Consider the following 27855-nt stretch of genomic DNA (forward strand, 5'->3'; position numbering starts at 1 on the left):
TTTTGGAAAGTTTGAAACAATTTATTGAGTTGTTCTGTACAAGATTAACATTTTTCATACCACCCCCACCATCTTAAGCAAGACAGTGCCAACACACATAAAAAAAATAGAATAGTAAACTGCAGCTCTTACACCCAAAAGGAACTGCTATCCCCAGGTAAGTGCCAAGGGAGCCTATCCCTCCCCATTCCATCCTGGAAGCGCTGCAAGTTGCCTCACCAAGGCAGAAGTGCCAGCCTGGCTTCCCATCAGCTGCTCTGCATGGGCCTGCCTTGCTGCCACTCTGCTCCACACCACTCACTCATTCATTATAGCATGTAAAGAAAAAATATCCCACAGAATTTCCACCACATAAACATTTCCCTGAGGCAAGAGGCTTCGCTGAATTCCTAGGAGGAGGGCATTCTGCTCCGGCCGCGCACCGGGGGCTTCCCAGCAGAAGCGTTCAAGTGAAAGCAAAGAGAGGGAGGAGAACCAGTACCTCGAGTCACTCACTGAGAGCCCCTGTCCTGCCAGGTGTCCCAAGCTTTTGGCTCCCAGGGGAAGGTGAAGGTGCCAAGCACCCCTCAGGATGAGACCTTCAACAGGAACCATGCGACATCCACTGCTCAGAGTCCACCAAGAAATCTGTGCTTCCTTTTACCCACACGAGTTCTGTCTTTGGCTCTTCTGCTACAGCCTAGGTATTTTCTGTCAACAGACTTGAAATCTGAGCTGTTCCATTAATTTGAAATACAATCAACTCACTGATCCTGGGCAGTTATGTATCAGCTCAAATTGAAAACAAGTTCTTTCTCCGATCCTAATAAAAACCAGAGGAAACTAAAGCAGACATTTGCTGATATCCTGGGGTCAGCATGCTTCCCCAAAGCTCAAGGAGGAAGCTACAAGCTTTTCCTTGGAATACCAGTAAATTCTACATGGATCAGCACTACCCCTACACAACTGGGATGTGGCTGTGGGGGCCTGAGAGAAGACAGACAGGGCAGAGCAGGAAACCAAACCTCAGAAAGCTCAGGTGGAGCCTCAGCCTGCCTTAGCCTGAAAGGGGGTGCACAGGGGGAGTATTTAGCTCTAAAGTTAAAAAAATGAATAAGAAAAGACACCCCCTGACTGCAGATGGTTCCTGTACCTGCGGCTGTGCTGAGCACATGATCCTGGTGTAGGATTGAGGAGAGCAGTGTTTTTCTCTGGAATTCATTTGACAGGTCGTGACCTTGGTTCATCTCGCTCATTCCCTCTGCCCACCAGATTGATCCTAACTCACAACCCTAGGAAAGAATGGCTTTAGGGGAGGGCCTGGAACCCGCCTGCACATACTGGGATGAGAACTGGTGCTCCTGCTGGATTTGGGGCTGTGCTCAGTCACCAGGTCACCACTGAAGTCCAGACAGTGCAGCTTTGTTGGTTTTTTTTTTTTGTTTTGTTTTGTTTTGTTTTTTCTGATGTGCAACCATAAAAAGCTCTATTAAATAAACCAGAATACATTTTAAATACAGAATGATTAAAAAAGGGTTGAGGAGCACACAAAATAGGGCTGAAATGTGTGTCACTAGTCCATTCTTGCTCCACCATAAAAGGCACTGGAATTATGTCTTCCGATCCATGTGACATGCTAAGAAGTATCCCATTCAATCCAATGCATTCGATGGCAATGAGGATAAAACTGAGCAGGAAAAAAGCATCCCTTTGGAGGGAAAAAAATCCAAAAACTCAAAAGAAGTAGAATTCTAAAAGTCAATGACTGCATCTAAAAATGTCTTTAGTCTCTAGAGTCTTCCTTCTCCTCCAGAGGGGAACATCAGGTGGTTCCTCAGATTCACCACACAGGAAATGCTAAATCCTCCAATTAAGTGTAGCACAGTTTTATAGTACAATTGGAAAGTTACTCAAATGTCTTTGAGAAAGCACTGGCAATGCTAGAATTATCCAAGTAAATCCAAAGCAGAAGAAAGAAGCACCTTTCATACCCTCCACGGGGAGACCAAGGAGGTAACTGGACTTGGAGGTACTTGGCAGCTACAGACACAGGTGGGTGGGAATCCACTGCAGGACCACCCGAGCCTCCCTGTGAGTTCCAGCTCCTGCCAGTGCCAGGGAATGCAGGAAGGGCAGCAGCAATAAACAGTGCTACAAAAGGCTCCTCTCATCAGGGCATGGCTCCAGGTGGCCCCATGTGTGAGGCTCAGCTCTGAAAGCCTCTGAGCAGACACCCCAATGAGTTCCTTGTTGCAGTTCAGTCTCTCCAGTTGTCATAAAAAAATAAGAAATAGGAAAAAAAAAAAAGAAATCAAAAGACACAGCTGGTATCCAAAGTCCATGACCTGTTCCTCTGGGTTTTATCCTATGGGTGCTGGAGCTCCCCTCCTTGCAGGCGTCACAACTTGCGCTGCTGTGCATTGGACCCTTTGCCGTGAAGCTGAGAAGCATCTGAAAGAAAATAAAACAGCTGGGAAGGGGATCAGCACCAGCCCATGGAGGGTGGGCAGCTGGGACAGCCAGGCCTCTGCACAGAGGGAAAGACCTACTCTTCCTTCCCTGCACCCAGGGATCAAGAAGAAGAGGATGTGCCTGGAGACATCTCTCCACTGGGAGCAGCCCAGCCTCTGGGGAAGGGACAAGGGAAGCACTGAAGGTCCCCTGTGGGCTCCCAGCAGAAGCCCCTCAGCACAATTCCAGCTGCCAGGGAACTCCTTAGCCTGTGCCCTTCTCTAAATCCACCCTGCCACATCTCCCCCTCCAGGAATCCCAAAATACATGGTGTGGTTGCCTTACCAACAGGTGGTTGGAAGTAACCTGTTGTACATTTTTGCTGTTGTAATCACAGAATCACTGAGGTTGGAAAAGACCTCCAAGACCACGGAGTCCAACCTGTGAGCCATCTACAGCTTGTCCCCAGCCCAGAGCACTGAGTGCCATGTCCAGGCCTTCCCTGGACACATCCAGGGATGGGGACTCCAAACCTCCCTGGACAGCCCCTGCCAATGCCTGACCACCATTTCCATACAGAAACTCCTCCTGATGTCCAACCTCAACTTTCCTATTTCCTCTTGTCCTGTCACTGATTCTGTGAGAGAAGAGGCAAACCCCTCACCTAGAAACTCCTTTCAGGAAGGGATTTAGGTGCTTTATTGATTATTTTTTAAATTATTGAATTAGGTGCTTTTTAAATGAAGGCTTTAGGTGGCCAGTGATAGCATCAGGATCCATAGGAATCTCACCACTGATGGAACAGAAAGGAATGGATGTGGAGGACAAGAGAAAATGCACTGAAGAGAGAAAAAGGAAGGAAATTTAGGGAAGCAAAAGTTTTCCAGGAGCAATTAAAACTACTTCAGACTGTGATGAACAAATGGGAGTACTGAGACGTGTGGCTAAGCAGCAGAGGCACCCAGCAGCAGCTTCTCCTGCAGGCCAAGAACAGCTCCTTTGCATGCAAGAGCTCAGCCCAGCACATTCCCAGCACCACATTCCCAGCCCCAGCACAAGGAACCTCCACCAGCAACGGAAGCACCGACCACACACAGACAAGCACTGGATGCTCTTTGCTCAGAGGCTTTCGGATGAACATGGACAAAAGCACTTTTATTTAAGGCATCAATTCTCTTGCATTTGCAGCAACCTCCCACGCACCTTGCAGTGTTCAAACACAGCGATGCAGCTGTGGGCACGTGGTGGCACAGCCAAACACAGCTCGTGCCACAAAACACAGGAATTCATTTTAAGGTTATGGGAGTCACTTAAATATCTACTGTGTTCTCCTCCAAAACACCAGAATTGGGAATGTCCCAAGAGATGGCAGCACCAGGCTCCATCTCAATCTTTAAGTGAAAGCACCGAGTAAGAAAGCAGGTCCTTGCTGAAGCTGGATCCATGGTCAATTTTCCTTCACTTATTCCCAGTGGTCTTTTCTCTTCTGGCCCTACATCCTGCTGAAGAGTACATCAAAAAATTCTTCTGTTATAAGCCCTATGAACAACAGTGATCACTCTGAACTCCCTCAGCTAAAGGGACAAAGAGCTGCTCCTCAGTGACAGGGAATATATTCCACAAGCCATGTTCAAGGTGCAATCTCTGGTCTCATTCCAGGAAATGTGATTTACAAACAAGAAGGAAGGGTCTGTCACACCAGTGATCACTGCCAGGACCTTCTTCAGCTCTACCACAGCAGCATGGCACAACCCACAGCAAACTTCAGCAAAGGAAGCAAACCCAACCAATTCTTTGCATTTCCATGAGTGCACAACACACTCTTCCTTCTTCAGCAAACAAGCACCGTGCTCAGCAAAGGCCTTTTATTCCATGACTCCTCCAGGATGCTACATGGTTATCCATGCACACAGGACCAGGCTAGCACTCCTAAATCAGGCTCACTTAGCCCAGCAAGACCATCCCAACAGGAGCAGGTACTGAGATAATGGCACTGAACTGCACTGAAGTGCTAAAGAACACACCTAAGAAAGCAGAAATAGGAGTTATCAGGGGAGTAAGCAGCTCCCTGAAGCAAGTAAACATGATCTGCTGGCGCTGAATTTCAATTTTCCTTACTTCTCTCCTTCTTTGGAAAAGTCTTGTTTTATGCATCACTTCTGGAGGCATCAAACTGGGGCAGGAACAGGCTTAACTGCCAGATCCTCACGTTGTGAGCAGCAAGTGGAGCAATCTGCATTTTACACTACAAACTTGTCATGAAGGAGATGCTGGCAATTAACTCAGTGCACAGACACAAGACAGTCTGGTCTGACACATTTTATGTAGGCCACCAGGAATAAAACTCCCCAGAGCTGGAATATTCATTCCAGGGCAGTCCTGGCAGGCTGTGCACAAACAGGCACAGCTTTCATCCTGGAAGGATAACTCCGAGTATCTGCAGGAACCAACACTTGCTGTAACCACTGAGGACTCATCATTCCAGAAATCACAGAATCCAAGATGGTTTGATTGGAAGGGACCTTAAAGGCCATCCCATTCCACCCCTGCCATGAGCAGGGACACTTTCCACCAGCCCAGGCTGCTCCAAGCCCTGTCCAACCTGGCCTTGGGCACTGCCAGGGACCCAGGGGCAGCAACAGCTGCTCTGGGCAGCCTGTGCCAGGGCCTGCCCACCCTCACAGCCAAGAATTTCTCCCTAATCATGGAATGGCTTGGGTTGGAAGAGACCTTAAAGCCCATCCTTTTCCACTCCCTGCCATGGGCAGGGACACCGTCCACCACACCAGGTTGCTCCCAGCCCCTCACTCTGTACCTCAGAGAGGCTTTAGTGACAACCACACAGCTGGAAAACATGGAGAACCCCTTTGGCTCCAGCCCTGAAGGAAGGATCTGCTGAGATAGACTCACGAGGGAGAAGACAAACACGAGCATCTGACAAGTTACCTGGCAAACTCTGTGGTAAATGAGTGGACAGGGCAGAGTGTGGGAGTGGCGCTGCGTGGTGGGGGCTGGAGTGCAAACCAGCCAGAAGACCTAGAGAGAAAACAAAGAGAGGAGAGGGAAAAAGGAACAAATACACATCCAAGACAGAAATGAGCAGAGGAGCTGCAGCAGTTAGCAGAGGCTGGGTTCCAGTTATTGGCACTTCTGGGCGAGCTCTAGGGATGTGCCCAAGGTTCTCCAAATGCAACTGCTGGAGATACAAAAGCAGGGACCACAGCACAAAGCAACAGCCAGAGAGATGGGCTGGTGTGCAATGGGGCAGCCCAGCAGAGCACTGATGTTCTGTGTGACAGCACAGGCACAAGTGACACCCAGGTGAGCAGCAGGATACTCACTGTGCCCGAGGCCGTGGTGGAAAGTTCCCGGAGCAGGTCCCGTAACTATTGCATCCTTGGAAACTCCTGCTTTTGGGGAGGAGTCGGAACTGAAGGAGATGACATGGAGAGGGAAAGAATGAATAGGAGAGATAATACCTAACGGGGTGGAGCTCAGGGCAGCTGGCAGCTTTGGGTTGTTGGACTTGTAGGATGGAGCCAGTACACTTAAGGAGGAAGAGGTTGTTAGCAGCACAGCTCCACTAGTTCCTTTCTGCAAAGCAATGGAAAAGGTCAGTCAGGAGGGGGAGAATCAAGGTACAGCATCATTCATACTTACAGATCTGCAAAACATGGAATGTTGAGAATTCCCCCTTGGAAAAAGCACCCTCCCAGCCAGGGCCCAAGAGATGCCAACACTTGAGGCCATCTGCAGATGGACATTGGCGAGCCAGATCTTCGAAATGTGGCCACGCTGGATTTGCCTCCATGACTCCCTTGCTCTGGAATTGTGCCTCATTAGGCAGAGAAAAAGTCTCCACACTGCCTGTGAGTTCCAGGGGTATCCTTCCTGCTCACTTATGGCAGCACACACTGCTGACAACTCCAGGCACCATGGTCTGGCACCCAAGGCACCCCAGGATGCTATTTAGGATCTCTCTCATGGAGACAGGCACCACTGGGGAGCCTGAGCCTTCCCAGCTCTCCAGCTCAGGAACAGACAAGATACATAAGCTGAGCAGTACATGCTTTCCATTTAAACACACTCCTTGTGTTTCCCAGCTCTTTCCATGGGGCACAAAGGAAGGTAGGCATAAGCAGCCAACAACAAATGAATACAAGGTTAGGAATTATTACTTTTTTCCTATAGATAAAAATTAAGCCACTTATACCATTAAGTCATACAATATTGTAATAACACAAGTCTGTACTGACAACCCAGAAGTCCTTCCTGAAATGTTCTGTCCCAACAGATATTGGGAAAATTTCTCCATGGAGCACTGGGGCACAGCTGCCCAGGGAAGGGGTGGAGTCACCATATCTGTGAGGATTTAAAAGCCATGTGGATGTGGCATTTGGGTTAGAGGTGGCCTGGGCAGTGCTGGGGGAGTGGCTGGACTCAATGATCTTAGAGGGCTTTTCCAACCTGAATGATTCCACGATTCTATAACCACAGGTAATTTACTCTATGGGCCAGTCATGACAAAAGTGGTAATAATATTAAAATTACTTGGAATAATTTAAAGAAGGCTAAGTTTATAGATCTAATTAATGACAAAGTCATCATTATACTTTTAGTTTATGCAATGAATTTAATCTCTTGTGATAAATTACCTTACTGCACTTTCTCTTAATCCAAACGGGAGCCCTACTGTCCCCATAACTTGCAAAGCTAGGGCAGGATCATGACATAGCCAGGGCAAAAATTGCCCTTTGGAAGGCAGCACAGTATTCAGCTTAGTGGTTATTTAAGCTGAAAATGAAAGCTGGAATTCTGGAGGGCAAGCCCAGGGCAAAGGCCACAACTTTCTAGTCTAAAGCAGCTGCAACCCAGACAGTCATTCAAGAACTTCAGCAACTGCTTCTGAAGTGCCCCCTTTGGGGGGTGAAAGGGGCAGAGCTCCCAGCACAGCCCCCTTACCGGCACAGAGGTAGAGGCTGCGGTGCTGCTGACCACAGCTGGCTTTAGGGACGAGGTCAGCAACTTGGCCACCCCCTGGGTGCCTCCGCTGGAATCTCCGTTGGAGCCCCCGGGAGGTGCCACCAGGGTCAGCTTCTGGGGAACGGGAGGTTTCTTCACCGAGGAGCCCGAGGCCGGGCGGCCGGAGGCCGAACCCGGGGAAGGGGCCGGAACGCTGGGGAGCAGAGCCCCAGAGGAGCTGCCCTGGCTGGCAGGAGCTCCAGAGGAGCTGCTGGAAGAAGCCCCATGCTTGGAGAGGGACCCAGCGACGAGAGGCGATTTGTAAGATTGTCCTGAAGAGCTGGAGCCACCCGAGTGCTTCCCGGCGTAGCTGAGAGATGATGAGGACAAGCCTTGGCTCTTGTGGGAGCTGCTGGAGTTTTGGGCGCTGCTTGGGGATGTGGAGGAATGGAAGCTCTGAGCTTTGGTTGATGACTTGACCTGCTGGAGGAGGGAGCGCTGGGGCAGAGGGGTGGAGGACTTGGGATTCTGCAGTTTGACAAAGGGAGCTGGGGAGGTGAAGGTTTTCTGGAGCTGAGCCCCAGGGTGGAACACCTTCACCTGAGAGCCCGGCACCGGCGCCGAGGCTGGGGGCCCGTGGCCTGGCCTGACCAGGCTGTGGTGCTTCTGTTTAGCCTGGTGGGCGTCAGGAAGGATTTTGCTGGGGGAGGCTTGGCAGGAATGCTCTTTGTAATTAGAGTTCTCTGTCTTCTTGTCTTGAGAAGACTGGCCCAACGCCAGGGCCTGCTCAGCTAGGAAGTTTAGAGGAGACTGGAGGGAACCAGAGGATGATGTAGGGGAAGGGTTGGGCTTTGGAAATGTCCTCTTCTCCTCTGAGGATGCAAGAGTTGGGATCTTCTCTGCTGGAGCTTTTGGAGCTGCAGGAAGAGTAAAGTCAGGGCTCCCTGCTGCCCTGCTGTTCAGCACAGCCAGTTCCTTGGACACTGCTTCCAGGGAGGAGGTGGGGTTGTGAATCAAGTCCTCATCCAAGGAGTCATCCTTGAAGGTGGCAGGAGTGGCAGTGCTGCTGGCAGCTTGGGCTGTCCCCAGGGACAAGAGTTCCCTGGTCTGGGCACTGATGCCCAAGGCTCCTCCCTGGGGCTCTGAGGACATGGCCAAGGTGCTGCTCGAGTGCAGGGAAAGGACAGACACCGACAGCTTCCTCTCTGGCTTGCAGGAAGAGTCCTGGAACAGCATCACAGGAGAAGGCACAGTCAGAAGAGAGACAGGGTTTACTGCTGAAAAGGGGAGGGAAGGTTCACAATTTGGGGATAAAAGGCAGGATACACATATTCTCTGCCCATGCTCCTCCACTTCCCTCCCAACTGCCACTGCCATCAATTTCAGCTGCTGTTCCACTTGTTTTTTCCAATCCAAATACTGAGCAGAGCCATTTCACAGTAGGTGATACAAAGCTCAAACACAGGGCTCAGGGTGGCAGTTGCTTGACTTTTGGCACACACCAGCCATAAGAATCAGAAAATAGAACTCACCTTCACTTTCACCTTGGTAGGAGCTATCACTTTCTTCTTTGCCCTGTTTGGAGGAAGACAAGAGAAACATGGCTCAGTGACTGCCCCCAAGGAAGGAGCCAGCTGGGGAGCACACCTGGGCCCTGCTAGTGATGATCCACTGAGTCTTTGCAGGGAACAGAGGCAGCATCTCAGGTTGCTAGGATTCAAAACCACATGACATTTGGTTGCTGCTCTTGGAAGCCCCAGCTCCCACCCAGGGAGCAGATCAGGGAGTGGAGCAGTCTTGGAAGGGCAGCAGAGCAGTGAAACACCCACACACACATCCTGCACCACTGCAGGACCCCACTGCTGCCCTCCTACAGCAATGCCCAGAGAGAAACTGGCACAGAGACTGTTCTGCAGAAGTTAGACCCTTCTTTTGGGTTCCCAGAAGAAGCCAAGGATGCAAAAGCATCTGCCAAACTCCCAGAGAATAGATCTGGTCAGATGCAATCTCTGGTACAAGACATCCCTGAGCTGCTGGGTGGTGTGGCTGAGGGAAGGATGACTCTACACCCTATTCCACTTCCCCTCATTCACCCATGCCAAGAAAAGGACTGTCTGCCAAGCTGACACCCGCCTAAATCCACGTCCTCATCTGTTATCAACCACCAGCAAGATCCATGAGACCCTTTGGATTAAAGGCCCTGCCCAGCTGGATTCTGATGGCTCTTGGTGTGCCACCCACCTTCACTAGTCTGAGCTCATGGTGACCCTCCTTGAACCAGGCAACAAGAAAGAGGGAATCCAGAATCCAGCAAGGACCAACTGAACAGGCTGCAGTAATCACACTCCACTCCCCAGCACAGAGGCCTGACTCCAGGCTGTTGAACCAGAGACAACCTGGCTTTAAAGTTGTTCTTTTTGACCTTATTGAAGGCTAAAGCACCTGAGGAAAGTGTTGGGAGATGTCACACACAATAGCTGCTCTCCCTAGAGCTCCCCAAAGGAAGCAGTGCTGATGTATATGTGGGGGGAGCCAAGCAAGCTCAGGTGCTCCTGCAGGATCCCCCCAGGCCCCAGGGAATGGAGATCACCAGTTTTCACTCCAAAGGAATGCTGTGATACTCACAGGACTGATGTGAGGTGTCCATGTACACGCCTGCTCTCCTTAAACAGTGTCCTAAGAAGGGAAGAGAGCAATGAGAAGTGATATCCAGCAAGACCCAGTAGAGCAGCTGGGATCACTGGAGACAGAGCTGCAGAGTACAGCAGGGGACTTGGTGAAACTGAAACCACAGAGAGCAAACAAATATTCAGCCCTTTGCCAGGAAGATCATCCCAAGCTGCCCCACACAGTTCTCTCTCTGGGGAGCAATGCTTGTGGGCACTGGAAAGGCCTTTAAGGCAGTGGTTGGACAAAGCCTAAGGAAAAAGCTCTGCCAGCTTATAAAGCCAACTGGAGAGGCAAGATCATCATCACTCAGGGCCCTCCTGCTGCCAGAGATCATCCAAGAGCTCTCCAGGGAGAAAGTTGCCTTCCTGTGCCTCTCACCCAGCAATGCAGAAGGGTCTGTGCTGCCTTTGTGCCCCAGCCTGGAGCTGAGGTGGCTCTGTACATCACAGCTCCTTCTGGAAGGACTGACTGAGCACAGCCAACAGACTGAGCTCCACCCAAAGCCCTGCACTACTGAGGGTCAACCAGAGCCTCCTCAATCACTCTCTGACCCAAAGCAGCTGCCATTCAGCTGCCCTCTTACACGTCAGGGAGGAGTTACAGACATTCCTCCAGTACTGGCACGTGGAATGTGATTCCTGGCTGGTATTAACAGACTTTTGTCATCATTTTTCTCTTAAAAAGCAAGCTTATGTTAACCTAACATTCTGTTAATCATCTCTTAGTTCAAAAGGAGGAAAGAGACTCATGGCAGGGTCTCTCTAACTCATCCAGGAAATTGCTGCTCTGTCCACCTTCAAGTTCTTCTTACAGATGAACTTCTGAGACCATTATGACAGTGAATCAAGCTGACTTATCCATAAAATTGTTAGTTTTCCTAGAGCTACTAATCCCTTCCTGTGGCTGTCACTCTACCCTCTGTCCTTAAACCAAGTCAGAGAATATCTTGAGTTGGATGGGACCCAGAAAGATCAAATCTAACTTCAAGTCTCAGCAGAAGAAACCATTGCCCTTGAGCCACTGGAAAGCAACCAGGAAATCCACTTTTACTGAGGCACTACTTACTGTACCACTGGAAGTGCCTCCTACACTGAGACTTGGGTGAACACCTGAATGCCCAACAACATCAAACTTGGAGTTGAAGATTTTAATTTCCAAAGAAAAGTTTTTAAAACTTGGCAAGCTGAGAGCCTCAGGCTGGGTAAATCTTCATTAACTAAGCACTAACTTCCCCCACCTCCTACTGCCATCTTTCAGCTCCTGCACCAGCACACTACAACCACGCTCAGCACTGAGCTTCCTGTGCACGTGCAACTGCAACAAACAGCCCTGGACATCTCCAAATAGATCTCTGATGTGCCACTCGTACTTCCTGATCTTAGGAACTGCTACCCACATCTTCCTTTAGCTCCCAACACCCAAAAAGCAAATTCAGCAGAGAAGACAGCATTGCCCAGCTGGTGAAATGCGAAGAGACAGATCATGGAACAGCTTGTGTTGGAAGGAACCTTAAAGATTCCACAAGTAAGACTGCAGAGTTGTCCTTTCTTTAAAAGTACCGAGCAAAACAAAGCAGGTCAGAAGGTGATGACAGTCCCAGCAGAGGGACTCTGCCATTTGTGTGGCTCTCTGCCACTGCCAGCTGAGGGCAGGGATGATGGAGAGTGGGAAAGAGCAGGAAACAGCAGTGAGGGTACAGAAACCACACCAAATTCTACTGACTCTAATAAGCCCCTAAAACTTTACTACTTTGCCTTCTTTTGGGAATACTCCAGAGAAGACTTCCCAAAGTGTCTGAAAAATGTATCCCTTGTGATTATAAAGGATCTTTTGTAATACAGAGCTGAGAAAGCACAGACTGGCCGTGGGCCTGACCTCAGTGCCAGTTCCACCTGCCAGTGGCACCTGCCTCACATCAACACAGCACCAGGGCTACTCAGCACTGCCATTTACAGCCCTGGCTGCACTCAGGCACCTGTGAGGTGAAAAGGGACAGAGGGAGAGGGGAGAATATGCTGGAGGGCAGGGCTGCCATTCACAGGGCCCTTCCCAGGCTGGAGAAAGGGACCAACAGAAACCTTGTGAAGCTCAATAAATCCAGCACCAAGTCCTGCAGCTGGAATGGAACAACCCTGGGCAGCAACCCTGCAGGAAAGGACCTGGGGGGCAAGGGAAGGGAAGCCACTGCTGCAGAGTTGTCCTGCTGAGAGCACACCATCCCCTGCTCAGCACGTGGGAGGACACATCTGGACACAGATCCAGTTTCAGGGTCCCCACAATCAAAGAGAGATGCCAGCAAACTGGAGACATCCCAAGAAACAGGCACACATGACAGCCAAGGAGAGGTGGAGGAAACTGGGTTTGCTCAACCTGGAAAAGGAGAAGCCCCAGGAGGAGTCTAATGGCAGTTTTCCACTACCTAAAGAGTGGTGGGGACAGGAACAAGATGGAACCAGACCTTTCTCAAAGGTGCACAGTAAAAAACAAAAGCTGGGAATATTCAGTTCAGCGCAGCAAGGGGAATTCTTATAGGAAATAAGGAGCAAAGATTTCCTGAAGAGTGATCAAGCACCAGAACAGGAGCCCAGAGATGCTGTGGTAATCTCCATCCTTGGGAATTTCCAAAATTCCACATATGAAAGCCCTGAGCACTCTGATCTAACGCTGAAGCCAGCAATTCCCTGAGCAAGGGCAGGACTAATGACCTTCCCAGGTCCCTTGGGACAAGGAATCCCTTGATTCTTGCTCACCTGGCCTGCATCCAGCCTTTTGGCCAAAGGGGCTTCACCTCTCCTTCTAGGAAGGTCTTCACATAATCCTCTAGAGACTGAGCCTTATTCTTGTCAAGGTCATAACCATCCAATTTAATCTTCACCAAGTGGCAAAGCAGCTCCCTGAGGAACAGGAAGATTTCACATACAGTTATGCAGATTGACCTTTCCCACTTGGAGATCATTCTCTTTATCCAGGCTGGATAAATACACCAAGACACACTTTGCCAATACAATCCTGCACTGCCTCCTCAGGAAAGGAGAAGGGAAAGGCACATTTCTTGCTCTGTGTGTGCACACACATAGATGCACCAGGGAGAAAAGTCTTGTTACCCCTTCCCAGTGTAACCTCCTGAAGCAGCTGAGGCAGTAAAGCAGTGCCAGAGACACAGGCACCAGTAACAAACACAGAACTGAACCTCTCAGCAAGGAGAAGGCAGGAAGCACAGCTGGCTACGTCCTACATGGATCAGCAGCACAAATTGATTGGATCCAGAATAAGAAGAAAAAGACAGCAGGACTGATTTTCCTTTTACTCTTTGTCACTCTCCCCTATTCTCAGCACTCCCATCTCTGTCAGTCCCCCAAGTGCCAGGGGGAGCAAAGCCCAACAGCTTCAACTGCTTCCACAGCCAGAACCTGGGCATGTCAAGAGTCTGGGCTGTAGGACGTCAGCAATTCAGCTGAATCCCTTCTGTTCCCAAAGATCTGACTCTCTCTTTTGGACTCTGCACAGAGGCTTCTCAGCACTTCTCTCAGGGTGAGATGCAATAAATGCAGTAATGGCTTCCATGAACAACACCATGTGCCACCAACCTCCAAGCTGACTGCTCCTACAGGTGACCAGCACTGCCTTGTAAACAGAACACAGACACCAAAATGCTTCACTGCCAACTGCAAAGAGTAAGACAGGTCGTGAGTTTGCTTAATATCTGAGTTATTCAAACCTGATTTCATCATTCCACTGGAATTTCTTCCGTGGGCCCGCGACACGCTTCCCTCCCTTTTCTTCATCCTCATCATCATCAGAACAAACTCGCTGTTCTTTGTCTTTTTCCTCTTCCAGCATCCTAAAATGGAGACAGAAAAGGTGGAAGTGATCGTCCTGCAGGTTCAAGGGGAGGATTAAGTATCTCTGAACAGCACTGGACAGAGGGCTCATTATCAGCAATCTCTGCCTTTGGGTGCAAACTGAGCTATGGGCTGAAGGTTAGGAAATCTCCCAATATTTTGTAATAGAGATGATGGGACTAATCCAGCCTGACTGTTCCCAGGCTGCCATGTTCCCAAGAACATGCCTGCACAGGCAAAACCCTTCAGCCAAGCTCTGGTCCCATCAGTGCTGCTGTAGCTGGCATGGCCACAGACAGCACAAAGAGCACACACAGCTTAATTAGGCCAATCAATGCCCATCAGCAAATTTAACCTACAGAACAAAAAGAGGTGGCAAACTTCAGGAGAGCAGCCTCCAGGCCACAGGGAGCCTGCTGGGAAAAGCTACAGATGGGGAATGAGCAAATGAGGAGCTTACTTGGCAAACCTGGCCTGAGTATGGGCTTGGCATTCCTCCTGGTACTTGGCCACCTGCTCTGGCATGGCCCTTCCAATGGCTTCCCTCAGCTTCTGCAGAGGCTCCTTCAGCCGGCCACCCTGCAGCGAGCACGGAGCTGTCAGCACAACGGGCCAGACTGGGCAGTAACTTACACAGAATCCATGTATTTACAGAAGGATGATCAATAATCTTTACTGAGAAACCTATACTTTCACACCTTAGTTCAATTCAGGTGGAATTCATTATTTTTTTAATTAAAACATCGTCATCAGTAGTTAATTAAGAAACCACCCTTTGGTAAACAAATCTCTGTAACACATTCCACACATTCACAATACCAAGTGCAGCAAGATAAGAATTGTTTCTTATTCTTTTCTCTGATCTTCTCACAGACTTATCCCAGAGCGATGCCTGGGAAAGTTGTCTGTTTCTCTCTGTGCCCAGAGAGCTGCTGCCACACAGAACACCCTGAAGCGTTCCCATGGCTGGGACACCAAAATCCAGCCAGCTCCAGCCCAGCCACCGTGCTGGGACAGTGCCCACAGAGGACACAGCGGTTTGGGGGTGCCCAGCAGGGCCACCCCCTGCCCAGCCTGTCCCTACCTGCTCGTAGAGGTAGAGCCTGCGGGCCCGCTTCAGCAGCGTGTCCTTGCTGCAGGGGAAGAAGGCGGCCAGGTGGGCGTAGACCCCCGAGCGGACCTGGCTGCTGAGCTCCCGCGTCTGCAGCTCGATGCTGTGGGACAAACGCAGAGTCAGCAGGATGCAAGGGACCCCGAGCCAGCAGTGCCACCCCGAGGGCACTGCCAGGCAGGGACAGAGTGTCGGATCCCCGGCCTGGTTCAGTGTGGGAATCCAGAGCTTCCCTCTGGCTGCCCTGGCAGGGGTCAGGAACCCCCCTGGACAGAGCCCCCATCATCATCATCAAAGTCACAAAATGCTTTGAATTGGAAGGGACCTTAAAGCTCATCTTGTTCCACCCCCTGCCATGTCCAGGCAGGGATACCTTCCACTGTCCCAGGCTGCTCCAAGCTCCATCCAGCCTGGCCTTGGACACTGCTAGGGATCCAGGGGCAGCCACAGCTGCTCTGGGCACCCTGTGCCAGGGCCTGCCCACCCTGCCAGGGAACAATTCCTTCCCAATATCCCATCCATCTCTGCCCTCTGGCAGTGGGAGCCATTCCCTGTGTCCTGTCCCTCCATCCCTTGTTCCCAGTCCCTCTCCAGCTCTCCTGGAGCCCCTTCAGGCCCTGGCAGGGCTCTGAGCTCTCCCTGTGAGCACCCCCAGCTCTCCCAGCCTGGCCCAGAGCAGAGGGGCTCCAGCCCTTGGGGATCTCCCTGGGCTCCCCTGGACTCTCTCCAGCAGCTCCAGGTCCTGCTGCTGTTGGCCCCAGGGCTGGAGCAGCTCTGCAGGTGGGGTCTCACCTGAGGGGGCAGAGGGGCAGAATCCCCCTCCTGCTGCCCATAGCAGGGCTCAGCCCAGCCCAGGGGGGTTTCTGGGTGCTCACAGCCAGGGCAAGTCCAGCTCTCATCCTCCAGCACCCCAAATCCTCCCCCAGGGCTGCTCACAGTGAGTTATTCTTCCTGTGTGTATTCATGTCTGGGGTTGCCCTGATCCCAGTTGTACAGCAAAATTGTACAAATCTGTCTAAATCTCCTCTGAACGAGGCTGAAATGATCAGTTTGACATCAGACAAGGACTATTTGTGCAGCCAACACTGGAATGCTGGAAGGTGGTAATCAGCCCTGGAAATGAGAGGGAAACAGAGTCCCAAACTCCCCTTGGCAGTTCCCTGCAAGTGCCTGGATAAACCTTAATAAAATTAAAGCCTGGGTGTCAGTATTATTGCACTGATCACAAAACCCTGTGCATTCATCAGCCCTCTCCAGCCTCTGGCAGAAGAATGAAGCCATTATCTGCAGCTGCCTGAGCAACACTGGCACTCTGTAATTTGGGGCCTCAAAACACAGAGCAGGAATGGAATTCCTTCAGTTTTCCCAGAGAACCAGTTGAGCACAGCAGCCTTATCCCAGTTATAAATAATTCTACGTAGCATGTTAAGTAGCAAAAACATACCTGACATTTCTCACAGGGAGATATTTACTGGTCTTGCATCAAGCTAAACTCACAGGTTAATGACCAAATTTAGGCACAGAAATATGAGGCAGCATCTTGAGAACAGGAGACCTGGATACATTCCCTCCAACATTCTCCTAGCTCATCATATTTCAACTGAAAGCCATTTATAGGAGACTTTCATCTTATTCTGGGCATGTTCTGCCTGGAAGACCTGTGCAAGGACAACCCCACAATTCCTGCTGAACCTGCTCCTGAGTTTACCAAAAATGCTCTGCCTAATGCTCTCCTTTCCCATACCTCTCTGCTTGGTAGCACTTACTCCAGTATGATGTTGTTGATGTCCTGAGTGAAGAATCTCTGCTTGCCTTCTCCCTCAGCAGCTCTGGCAGCCTGGAAATCAGGAAATAACACAAATCATCAGCACTTCACAGCTGGCACAAGCAACCAGGTGTCTACGAAACCACCACAGAACTACTGCAAAACAAGGCACAGTTTTATTAAATAAACTCTGTCACAGCAGAAGTGTGAACCTCCCCAGCTCAAGCCCAGCCCTGCCTGACCTGGTAACACCACATCCTGCACATCTGGTGACCTTCCCAGTCTGGATTCTCCTCTCCAGATGCACTGGAGTTACCACTCTGGAGTGAAGAGTCCTCTGTTTCCTGGGACAAAGGAGGTGGCTTGGTGACTTCTTTGGCAAATTTGCCATGGGGACAACAACAGCTTCAGGACATGGTTTTAGCTTCTCAGTAGATGGTGGAATATGAGCACAGAGCTTGTCCCTGGACCAGGAAAGCTCATCCTCATCACAAGTAAGGAAGGTTGAGGAGAATTACCACCAGGTTTTCTAAATCAATCTGAGAACTAAGCCAAGACACCAAGAGAGAAGAGTCACAGCCCCAGGGGATGTGTTACTCCCAGTCAACACCATGGAAACGAAAAAAAGTCCTGTTCAGGAAGCTTCCTGAGCCATGACTGCAGCTCACAAAGTGCTGCCCAAAAACATCACACCCATGAAAAATATGTCCAGCAGAAAAATAATTCCAAAAGATGAATGAGGTAGTAGCAAATTGCCAAGAGCTTTCAGTTTTTTTCTGAGTGGGGATATAAACAGAACTGGGATTTGGCACAAGGCACCACCATGAGTTAGTGATTCCTTGCATGGGAAAGCAGACCAGGAGAAGATTTTGAAATCCCACGATTTATCACTCAGAAGTAATTTATGCCCAGAGGGTGAACATTCCTCCCTGCCAGCAGCAGGTGAGGAGTCTTCTCAAAGGAGAAGACTCCATGCTAAGGAGAATCCTCAATAGGAAAATTACTTAGGAAGGAGAGGGTTAAAGTCAAAGGAAATGCCTGGAGGCTCCATTTAACTCAGGAGATGCTCCCACCTCCGGGATGAAGAGACTTGCCTCTCAGGCAGAGGCACAGCACCTCTTCCTTGCCACCTGAGCTCATGTCCCACTGTCCTAACCAACCCAGAGGTTTCAGTTTGTCTCTTTTCTTAACACCCACAACCCAGCAACAAGAGACACAGCAGCAAGAAAATCTAAGCAGGAAAATCAGTGGGGACTGTGCTATTAAACTGTTTCACAACACCATAACAATTAACCTGATATCTTCCATGGAACTTCCAAAATATTCTCCTTTAACTCACAGTTACAAACAGCTATTTTGTTGCTTTTTGAAACAGAAACATCCACCAAGAGCCCATTATTTTTATCAGCTGTGGCAATACTCGTTTCAGTTCCTCCTCTCCTCCCACCTCATCACCCCCACTGCACAACTCAGCAGAACAGTTCTCTAAGAGCAGCTTATCTACAGTAACAGGAGTTACTCAGCATCTCTCACTTAAGTAAGAGGTGCTTTAAACTGAAGTGCCCCAGGAGGCAGAGCTCCACAGGGCATGTTTATGACTTAAAATCAATGTTTAAAACCACATCAGCAGCAGGAACAAAACTTCCCAGCATTTGTTGACAGGCTGATGGTGACAGCCCTCACACCACAAAGCTCAAGCACACTTTGACATGCCAGAAAGGGATCCCAGATCTAGCACCCAATATTTTCCTTCTCCAAAACAGACTGCAGTTTCCCAAAGCACATTATGAAGAAGATGGGTGAGTCCCCCAGGAGCCCAGCTGTAGGAGGAGTTACTGATGAAAAGACATAAAATCATCCTTCTAGACATTAATATGCTCCACTCCCTTGTTGGAACCCTGGCTGCTGAGAATTTCAGACTTTCTGTGCTGCCAGGCACTGACCCCCAAGAGAACTCTGCATATGGGTGGAGAGAACTTCTGCCGTGGAGAAGTTTCCAAAATGGAATGATGGCACTGGGATTGTGGGTGTGGAGTTTGAACAGAAGTGTGTAATATTACCTGGTGGGAAACTCAGAGTTTAGGGCTATAAATACAGTAAGCAGGATGGAGGTTTTAGGGCAGAGGCTAGTCCTTCTTCTCCACGGGTTTGGGTGGTTTTGTGTAATTGGATAAAAAAGGCACATTGCAGGCATGGGTGGTTGGTTATTGGGTTAAAAGTAAAAATAATTTAGGTGTCATTTCTTAATTGGACAGTTTATCCTTAAAAGGTCTTGCAGAGAGAGATACATAGCCATTTTATACCTTGTTAAAGCAAAATAATGTAGAACTCAGGGTTTGTGAGACTGTGACATAGATAAGAGCTAATAAACATCTGAGTCTGAACAAGAAATACCATCTCGTGATTTAATCCCGACCTTGACAGAAAAGAAGTGAAAAATCTGTTACTCCCTGTTGGTACCCCAACAACCAAATGTTAAAAAGGACTCCAACTGCCAAATTGGTGCAGCTCCAGTGGTACCCAAGCTTCAGCAAAGGATCTGCCTGTGACACGGAAACAGTTCTAGCAAATCCTCAGCCCCATCTACAGGGCTTTCCAGGCCTTCTCCCAGTGTAGAACTGTGGCAATGCTTTCCAGCTGCACCCTCTCATTTTACACACACAACACTGGGCACCCCTTCAGTGGCCTTACCAGCACAGCACATTAAAAATATTATGGTGGGATTTGTCCTTGTCATGGTTTAACCCCAGCCTGTAACTCATCCCCACACAGTTGCTGCTCCCTCCCCCAGGTGGGATGGGGCAGGAAATCACAAGGGTAGAAGTGAGAAAGCCCATGGGCTGAGACAAGGCAGTGTAACAGGGAAAGCAAGAGCCATGCAAGCACAGCAAAACAAGGAATTCATTCCCCACTTCCCATGGACAGGCAGGTGTTCAGCCATCCCCAGGACAGCAGGGCTCCAGCACACATATCATGTGGGAAAACAACTGCCATCACTCCAAACATCCCCCTTTTCCTTCTTCTTTCCCCAGTTTTATATGCTGAGCATGACCCCCCTGCTCTGGGACACCCCTGTTGGGATCAGCTGTCCTGGCTGTGTCCCCTCCCAGCTCCTCCTGCCCCCCAGGCCCCTCACTGGCAGTGTGGGCTGAGGAGCAGCAAAGGTCTTGGCACTGGCTGAGCACTCCCTGTTCAACAGTAACAAAAACATCCCTGGGTTATCAGCTCTCTTTACAGCACAATTCAAAACTGCCCCAAAACAGCTACTGTGGAGAAAATTTCCTCTATCCCAGCCCAAAGCAGCCCTCCAATCTCAGTAATTCACATTTCACTCATGTCAAACTGACTTTGGAAATTACTTCTTGCATCAGGTCCATACTTTTGTGAGAGGGGTAAAGAAGGAATCATGATCAGATGTGATCTCAAGTGTCACTTTCAGTGACTAACCAGGTCCAGCACTTGGACATCACTTGACATCTGGCCCTTCAAGAATATCACTCAGAGGAAACTGAGTGACACAAAGGTGTGATCCCAGTGGATCAGAGAAGCTCCCCCATGGGAATGTGCTCTGTCCCTGGGTGCTGCCACACACTCCCAGCACAGCTGGATCCTCCAGTCACACACACACAGAGCACAGCTGGATCCTCCAGTCACACACACACACACTCCCAGCACAGCTGGATCCTCCAGTCACACACATACAGAGCAGAGTTGGAACCTCCAGTCACACACACACAGCACAGCTGGATCCTCCAGTCACACACACACACTCCCAGCACAGTTGGATCCTCCAGTCACACACACACAGAGCACAGCTGGACCCTCCAGTCACACATACACACACACAGCACAGCTGGACCCTCCAGTCACACACACACACGCTCCCAGCACAGCTGGATCCTCCAGTCACACACACACACTGCCAGCACAGCTGGATCCTCCAGTCACACACAGAGCACAGCTGGACCCTCCAGTCACACACACACAGAGCACAGCTGGACCCTCCAGTCACACACACACAAGAGCACAGCTGGATCCTCCAGTCATACACACACAGAGCACAGCTGGACCCTCCAGTCACACACACTCCCAGCACAGCTGGATCCTCCAGTCACACACACACAGCAGAGCTGGATCCTCCAGTCACACACACACACACTCCCAGCACAGCTGGACCCTCCAGTCATACACACACAGAGCACAGCTGGACCCTCCAGTCACACACACACACAGCACAGCTGGATCCTCCAGTCACACACACACACAGCACAGCTGGATCCTCCAGTCACACACACACAGAGCACAGCTGGATCCTCCAGTCACACACACACACTCTCAGCACAGCTGGACCCCCTACCAGCCCCTCTGCCCCCAGGAGCTGCTGTACCTGAGCCAGTTCCTTGATCCTTTTCTCCAGGGGGGCTGGCAGCCCTTCTGGGAGGGATGGTGGCTGCTTGAACTCCTGCTCCAAGCCAGGGTCGCTGCCATCCTCCACCTCAGGGAAGGGGCTGCCCTCCGGGGACTCGCTGAGGAGCCGCTCCAGGTCCAGCTCGCTCAGGGAGTCCATGGCTGTGGCTGCCTGGAGCAGGTCACTGTCACTGGCGTGGCCAAAGAGGGACAGCAGAGGGTCAGCCATGGCCTCTGCCTCCCTTGGGGCTGCAGGGTCCGCTGGGGAAGGAGTCACCACTTTCTGCTCCTCATCTTTTTTCTTCTGAGCATCCTTCTCCTTCTGGAACTTCTTCAGCATCTCCTTGACACTGAGAGCTCCAGAGTATTTCTTCTTCTTCTTCTCCTTACTTGCATTTAATGCTGTGAAGCTGCAAACAAAGTATAGACGGGGAAAGGGAACTAAATGCAAGATCAAGGAGCAGACAGGGTCCCCTCTCCCCCAGTTCACTTCAGGCACAATTCCCTGAAAAAGTATTCCAGAAAAAGTATTTTACAGCTTCTAAAAGTCTTAAGGTTCTGGCTGTTCGTCTCAGCTCAGAGCTGACTCACTGCAGAGAGGTGCTGGGGCTTAAACCACCTCCACAGAGCTCTGCTTGCATTCAGCTACATGATATTATTGTTATTCCAGCAAGGAAGGTTGGGAAATGCACAATTAGTACAGAGGAACTGAGGCAGGACAGAGCTAGTGTGAAGCTTTCTGCTGTGTTAAAACCAGGAGAGCAAATTCCTTTCCTTGCTCATTTTGAAGGAATCACACACTGGTGACACCACATCAGACACATGGGCTGCTGCTGCCCAAAAGCAGATCCATGCAGGAAAAAATAAATTATAAACAATACTTAAAGGAAGAAGGAAAAAACTTAGGAAGAAAATACAGGAAATTGATGGAAAAGCAACAGATATAGATACTGAAAGAGACAGGCCAGGCAGACCAAAACATGGACAGAACTACAGCAGGAGATGACTCAGAACAAAAAGAAAAACCACTCCATTTTACAGCCCACAAGCTACAAAAGAGCTGAGCACTCATCCAAGAAATACTCTGGGCAGGAGTACAAAGGACTGCCCAGAGAGAGCAGTAACACAGCCTGCCTTGTAACCTCTCCCTCCCTGCCAGCCCCACACTCGTGCACCCCGAGCCCTTCCCACCTGCCTTTCCTCCCACAGCCTCATCCCAACAGCTCTTATCTTGCTCTCTCTTCTCCATATCTGTTCCCACTGCCAGTGCCTAAACAGAGCTCCAAAAACACCACTCCTGCAGCCAGCTGTGCCCCTCTTTGCTCACACACTGCTGCTGTGGAGCTGTGCTCCTTTCCTGATCATCCCCTGCCTTTCTTTCCCACCTGGGAAACAACAGGGGTTTGGAAAATGTGCTGGTGTTTGCAATGTGCATTCGAGCCACCCCACACTGCAACAGGCTCCTACTGCAGCCACCTAGAAGCCTGAAACAAGGAGCTGAGCAGCAAGAATTCCCTCCTCCCCTCCTTACCCAGCTTTTGGAAACTTGGACTTCTTCGACTTCTTTTCCTTGTCATAAGAATCATCCTTCTTCTTCTTCTTTATTTTTTCACTCCCATCTTTCAACTTCCGCTTCTGCAGAGGGTTAAAAACAAATCACAATCAAAGAGTCTCCCACAACATTACCAGCACTCCCAGAGCCACCTTGGGACCTCTCCCAGGAATGTGAAAACACAAGACTCATTAACTCAATGCCCCTACATCCCTCACCAAGGTTCTGGCACATGTTGTCTTCAGCATTTGACAGCATCCCCATAATGCTGTGACTTCCAGGGTGACAGGGAGCTGCTGTCACCTCTCTCTGGGAACCAGGTAGCCAGGTAACCCCAGCAGAGTTTTACCCATGCCAGACATGCTTCATTTTACTAAGAAATTTTAGGATACAATGGGATTTCAAGTGCCTATCCCTATTCTGTCCACACCGAGTCACGAATCTCTCCCACTCTCGATGTTAACACACTTCCACGCAGCAAGCTCTGAGCTGTAACAGAGGGAATCATGGAGAAAGCTGCCTTCCTGACCTTGGGACACTTCTTCTTCTTCTCTTTGACATAGTCATCCTCAGACTCAGAGGCCTGCCGGAACTGCAGCGTTCCCGAGTTGATGTAAAACCCTCCGTACTTGGTAGTGAGAGAGGCAGGAACCAGCTCATCGTACTGGAAATAACAGAGAACACTTTATTGGCATTGGGACCTTGCTTACTTCGTTCCACAGCTCAGCTGCTTGGAAGATGCAGTGGGATTCATGGAATCACAAAACATGCTGAGGGATCCATCAGGACTGAGTCCAACTCCTGGCCCTGCACAGACACCCCAACAATCCCAACTGTGCATCCCTGACAGCGTTGTCCAAATGCTCTGGAGCTCACACAGGCTTGGTGCTGTGGTTACACCCCTGAGAAAGCTGTTCCAATGCCTGACCATGCCCTGGGGAAGAGCCTTTTCCTGATACATCACGTAAAGCTCCCTGACTCAGCTCCAGCCATCTCAAGAGCTGTCCATGGTCAGGAGACTGAGGAGATTGTGCTCACCCAGGAGCAGGCTGGAATGCCTACAGCATCCCTGCCATCAGCTGCCCCAGCAGCTCTCATTCCCTGGCCCTGGCAGCCTCGTGGCTCACTCCCAGTGCAGGTTCAGCCTCCCAGGCAGCACCTTTAGCCACTCTCACACACCCCCAGCACTCACAGCTTCCGAGTTGTCGATGAAGGAGTCGGACTCATCATAGCCATACCCCATATCAATCAAATCCTGAATCCGGTCCTTCCTGCGCCTCTTGGCTCCCTGGACAAGGAAACATGGACACTGTGATCACTTTTCTCTCCCAGTACCACGGAGATACCCTGACACAGGGCAGCAACACTGGCTCCAGGACAGAAAAGCTACAGCAGAACCAAACCAGGGCTGGCTCCCATCACACAGTACTCGTGGGGTGTGGTAAATCCAGTTTGAAGCCTTGCCAAACAGAAACAAAACAGTGCAGCCAAATGAAAAACTGCCAGCCAGACCCCACACTGAACTGGGTGTGCATCCCTCCAACATTCCTGCCAGGGCTCTCTTCCATAGGGCTTGCTCTTCTCTAGGTGCTCCAGCAGGTACAGACTCAGTACTACAGACATCAAACACACACAGAGTGTGTCAGGGTGACCCATGGGCCAAATCTGTGTCACAAAACAACACACAACTTGCAGCCCCAAAGTGCCCAAGGGTATAAAAACCACAGTGTGGTTTTAGTGCCAACCACAGAACTAATGCAAAAGGAAGAACAGAAAGGCAGGGGTAAGACAGATCCATGCAGCAGTGTCCTGAGGACAGTGCACTCATCACAGCCCCATGCTCAGAGACCTGGAACATTCCATCCTGCCACAGCAACAAGGCGTAGGAATTCATTTTTGCTTAAGGAAAACTCAATTTTATCAATCACAGTAAGTGATTTGCTGCTCACTTTAGTTCATGTAATTTGCTTCAATCAGACTCATCTGATTTATAAATGAATCTGAACTATTTTTGCAGCCCTGAGACAGAAAAAGAACATAAAAAACAGCACATGGCAGCCAGGATAAAGGACTGGGGGAGAACAGGACCTTGAGAGCCAGTGGGCATTAAAAGCACTGCCTGAGACCTGAACAGCACTGCCCAGCCCAAAGAATAACATAACTTAAAGAGGAAACACTTACATATTTTTCTTCGAACTTCCTAGCAAGAGCTTCCACTTTATGCCTTTCCTTTTCCTCATCATTGAAGGGATCAGCTGGGTCTTTCTTCTGCAGAAACAAAAGGGGTAAAAAAATGACAGCCAATCCTGTCACACTGCCACCAAAACCACAGGAGTTAAACCCATCCTGACTGGAGCAGCTGGGCAGAAGCTCAGATAAATCAACCTTTAGGACAGAGCTGATCAACATCTTCATCAGTGCCATGGACAGTGGGGTCAGGGCACTCTCAGCAGGGCTGGAATGCCACCCAGCCCATGACACACCTGAGGGATGGGAGGGCATCCAGAGGGACCTGGGCAGGCTGGAGAGCTGGGACCATGGGAACCTCATGGGGTTCAACCAAGCCAAATGCTGGTGCTGCCCTGGAACCCCCAGGATCCAGGCTGGGAGATGAGGGGATTTAGAGCAGCCCTGGGAGAAGGATTTGGGCTGTTGGTGGGTGACAGCTGGACCTGCCCTGGCTGTGAGCACCCAGAAACCCCCCTGGGCTGGGCTGAGCCCTGCTATGGGCAGCAGGAGGGGGATTCTGCCCCTCTGCCCCCTCAGGTGAGACCCCACCTGCAGAGCTGCTCCAGCCCTGGGGCCAACAGCAGCAGGACCTGGAGCTGCTGGAGAGAGTCCAGGGGAGCCCAGGGAGATCCCCAAGGGCTGGAGCCCCTCTGCTCTGGGCCAGGCTGGCAGAGCTGGGGGTGCTCCCCTGGAGAGGAGAAGGCTCCAGGGAGAGCTCAGAGCCCCTGCCAGGGCCTAAAGGGGCTCCAGGAGAGCTGGAGAGGGACTGGGGACAAGGGATGGAGGGACAGGACACAGGGAATGGCTCCCACTGCCAGAGGGCAGGGATGGATGGGATATTGGGAAGGAATTGTTCCCTGGCAGGGTGGGCAGGCCCTGGCACAGGGTGCCCAGAGCAGCTGTGGCTGCCCCTGGATCCCTGGCAGTGCCCAAGGCCAGGTTGGATGGGGCTTGGAGCAGCCTGGGACAGTGGGAGGTGTCCCTGGACATGGCAGGAGCTGAAATGGGATGAGCTTTAAGGCCCTTTGCAAGTCAAACTATGCTGGGATTCTGAGAGTGTCCCTGTGGTTTGGGTACTCTCCTAGCTCTGCTTTTTTACCTGCTCTGCTCCTCCCAACCCTCAATAAAACCCCAAAATTAAGTGGCATAAAACATCAACTGACTGCTAACAGTCCTCAAGGCAAACAGTAAAAGGAACAGAATCCAGTAAGTTTCTTTTCATAGACAAACACTCCTAACTCAAACTTTCAATGCTACAGGAGTTTTCATTCATATCTCCTTTGGTGCTCTTTGGAAAGCAGCTCTTTGTCCCTGCCAGCCACCCAGGTACCAAAACTCACTTTAGATCCAGCCACTCCAACCTGAAGGAGCACCACATGCCACACCTGCCACCAGCACAACACCCTCCCAACACCAACATGCAGCCAGGGCAAAGGAGTGACACGGTGTGGCCTGACAACAAGAACCCCAGCCTGGGGGTCAATTCTCCTGCCTGCAGGACGCTCACCCACCCTCCTCCCACCTCACAGCAAACACAGACCCAACTCCCAGAACCCTTGAGACCTTCAGCTACAACCCAGGGTCCCCCAGCCCCCCAGGGACACTCACCTTGTCACCTGAAGAACCTCCTTTTACTTTCCCCCGACAGCTCTTGAGGAGATCTGGGTAGAAGAACTCAGGACAGCGTTTGTGGTCGGGCTCGAAGAGGGTCAGGGTGATGCGCACGGCCGTGGCCGCCGGCTCCGCCTCCGGGGGCTGCTCCGCCTCGTCCTTGCGAGACCTCTTGAGGAAGCTGCTGCTCAGGGGCCCGTGCAGAGTGGTGAACGACACCCGGTGGGGCTCTGTCATGGCTATGGCCCAGCCCTGCCAGCCCTCACGGCATCGTTCCCATTGCAGCAGGAAAGGTCTGGCGGGCCGCGCCGCTGGGTTTCACCACGGATCACCGAGGACGCTGACAGCGGAACAAGTGCTTTGCTTTTGGAGCTTTCCCGGCAAGCGACAAAGGGCCGTGCTGCGAGCGCTTGCTGCAATCGTTAGAGAGAAAAAGGAAAGAAAGAAAGGAAGAAAGAAAGAAGTCAGTCCTTGTACCAGTCTTCCCTGCAGCACTGGGAGTTCCTCGCTATCCCTCCAGCTCCACTGCAGCTCTCTCTCCTCACGCCACAGCGCTCCATCTGTAAGGGCTGAAGGAAATCCAGCACCGGGGAAACAACGAGCCCGCCAGAGTCGCTTTGACGCGGCCCAGGAGCCCCGGGCACAAACACCGGGCTGTGCTGCCCCTCCCGGGGCCGGGGCTGCGCTCGGGCCGCCTGATCTCCGCTGCACCGAGGCCCGCTCGGCGCTGTCCCTGGGACAGCGGCCCCGGCGCGGGCCGAGCGGGGCTCGGTGGCCGAGAGGGGCCCAGGGCTAAGCGGGGCCCGGGAAGGAAGCTCGGTCACAGGGAGCGCGGCCGCGGGGCGGAGGGGAGCGCCGGGGCCGGGCCCGCCCGCCCTCACTCACCGCCGGCGGGACGGGACGGGACGGGACGGAGCCGCCGCCGCTCCGGGCCCGCTCCGGGCCCGCGCCCGCGTCACGTGGGCGGTACTGCCCTCGCGCCGGGCCGCGCGCGCCGCGGCCAATCAGCGAGCGCTCCGGCGACCACGCCTCGCACCTCGACCAATCAGCGGCCGCCGCCGCGGCCACACCTCGCGGGAAAGGCTCGCGGACGGCTTCCCCTCACCACGTGATCGCAGCGGACCAATCCCCGCCGCCGGCACCGCCCCGTCCCGGCGGCCCGCGCGCGGCGGCGGGAGCGACGGCAAGATGGCGGCGGCCCCTGAGGGAGCGGCGGGGGTGCGGCGGGGAGCGCCCGGGGAGGCTGCCCGCGGCCGCTTCACTCACCCAGCGGCGT

General features: G+C 51.5%; 1 protein-coding gene across 6 annotated transcripts; it reads right to left on the bottom strand.

Moving 5' to 3' along the window:
• On the bottom strand, positions 1 to 27550 carry UBN1 (ubinuclein 1). Of its 6 annotated transcripts, XM_031506121.2 has the most exons (19): positions 27465 to 27550; positions 26577 to 26992; positions 24921 to 25007; positions 23932 to 24027; positions 23269 to 23403; positions 22719 to 22822; positions 21168 to 21597; positions 16782 to 16852; positions 14989 to 15118; positions 14365 to 14483; positions 13781 to 13903; positions 12813 to 12956; positions 10018 to 10068; positions 8925 to 8967; positions 7393 to 8616; positions 5910 to 6024; positions 5772 to 5837; positions 5377 to 5466; positions 1 to 2430 (listed from the first exon to the last, which is right to left on the bottom strand). In XM_031506121.2, the coding sequence occupies exons 2-19, from the start codon at positions 26814 to 26816 to the stop codon at positions 2378 to 2380; spliced, it is 3321 nt and encodes a 1106-aa protein (XP_031361981.2). In that variant the 5' UTR covers positions 26817 to 26992; positions 27465 to 27550; the 3' UTR covers positions 1 to 2377. The 6 variants fall into 6 exon arrangements, with proteins under 6 accessions (XP_031361981.2, XP_021385334.2, XP_031361982.2 ...); XM_021529659.2 differs by having other exon boundaries at positions 5772 to 6024; XM_031506122.2 differs by lacking the exon at positions 12813 to 12956 and having other exon boundaries at positions 5772 to 6024.
• Positions 27551 to 27855: the final 305 nt, after the last annotated feature.

This window comes from Lonchura striata, chromosome 16 (assembly GCF_046129695.1).
Source record: "Lonchura striata isolate bLonStr1 chromosome 16, bLonStr1.mat, whole genome shotgun sequence".
Taxonomy (NCBI): Eukaryota; Metazoa; Chordata; class Aves; order Passeriformes; family Estrildidae; genus Lonchura; species Lonchura striata.

Excerpts from the sequence above, each read along its gene's own strand:
- UBN1 (XM_021529659.2), bottom strand. The coding sequence starts at position 26,816 with ATGACAGAGCCCCACCGGGTGTCGTTCACCACTCTGCACGGGCCCCTG. Across the intron at positions 13,904-14,364 it reads ACTCAGGCCAGGTTTGCCAA|GATGCTGGAAGAGGAAAAAG; the intron begins GTAAGCTCCTCA and ends TCTCCATTTTAG. Across the intron at positions 10,069-12,812 it reads AAAGGCTGGATGCAGGCCAG|GACACTGTTTAAGGAGAGCA; the intron begins GTGAGCAAGAAT and ends TTCCCTTCTTAG.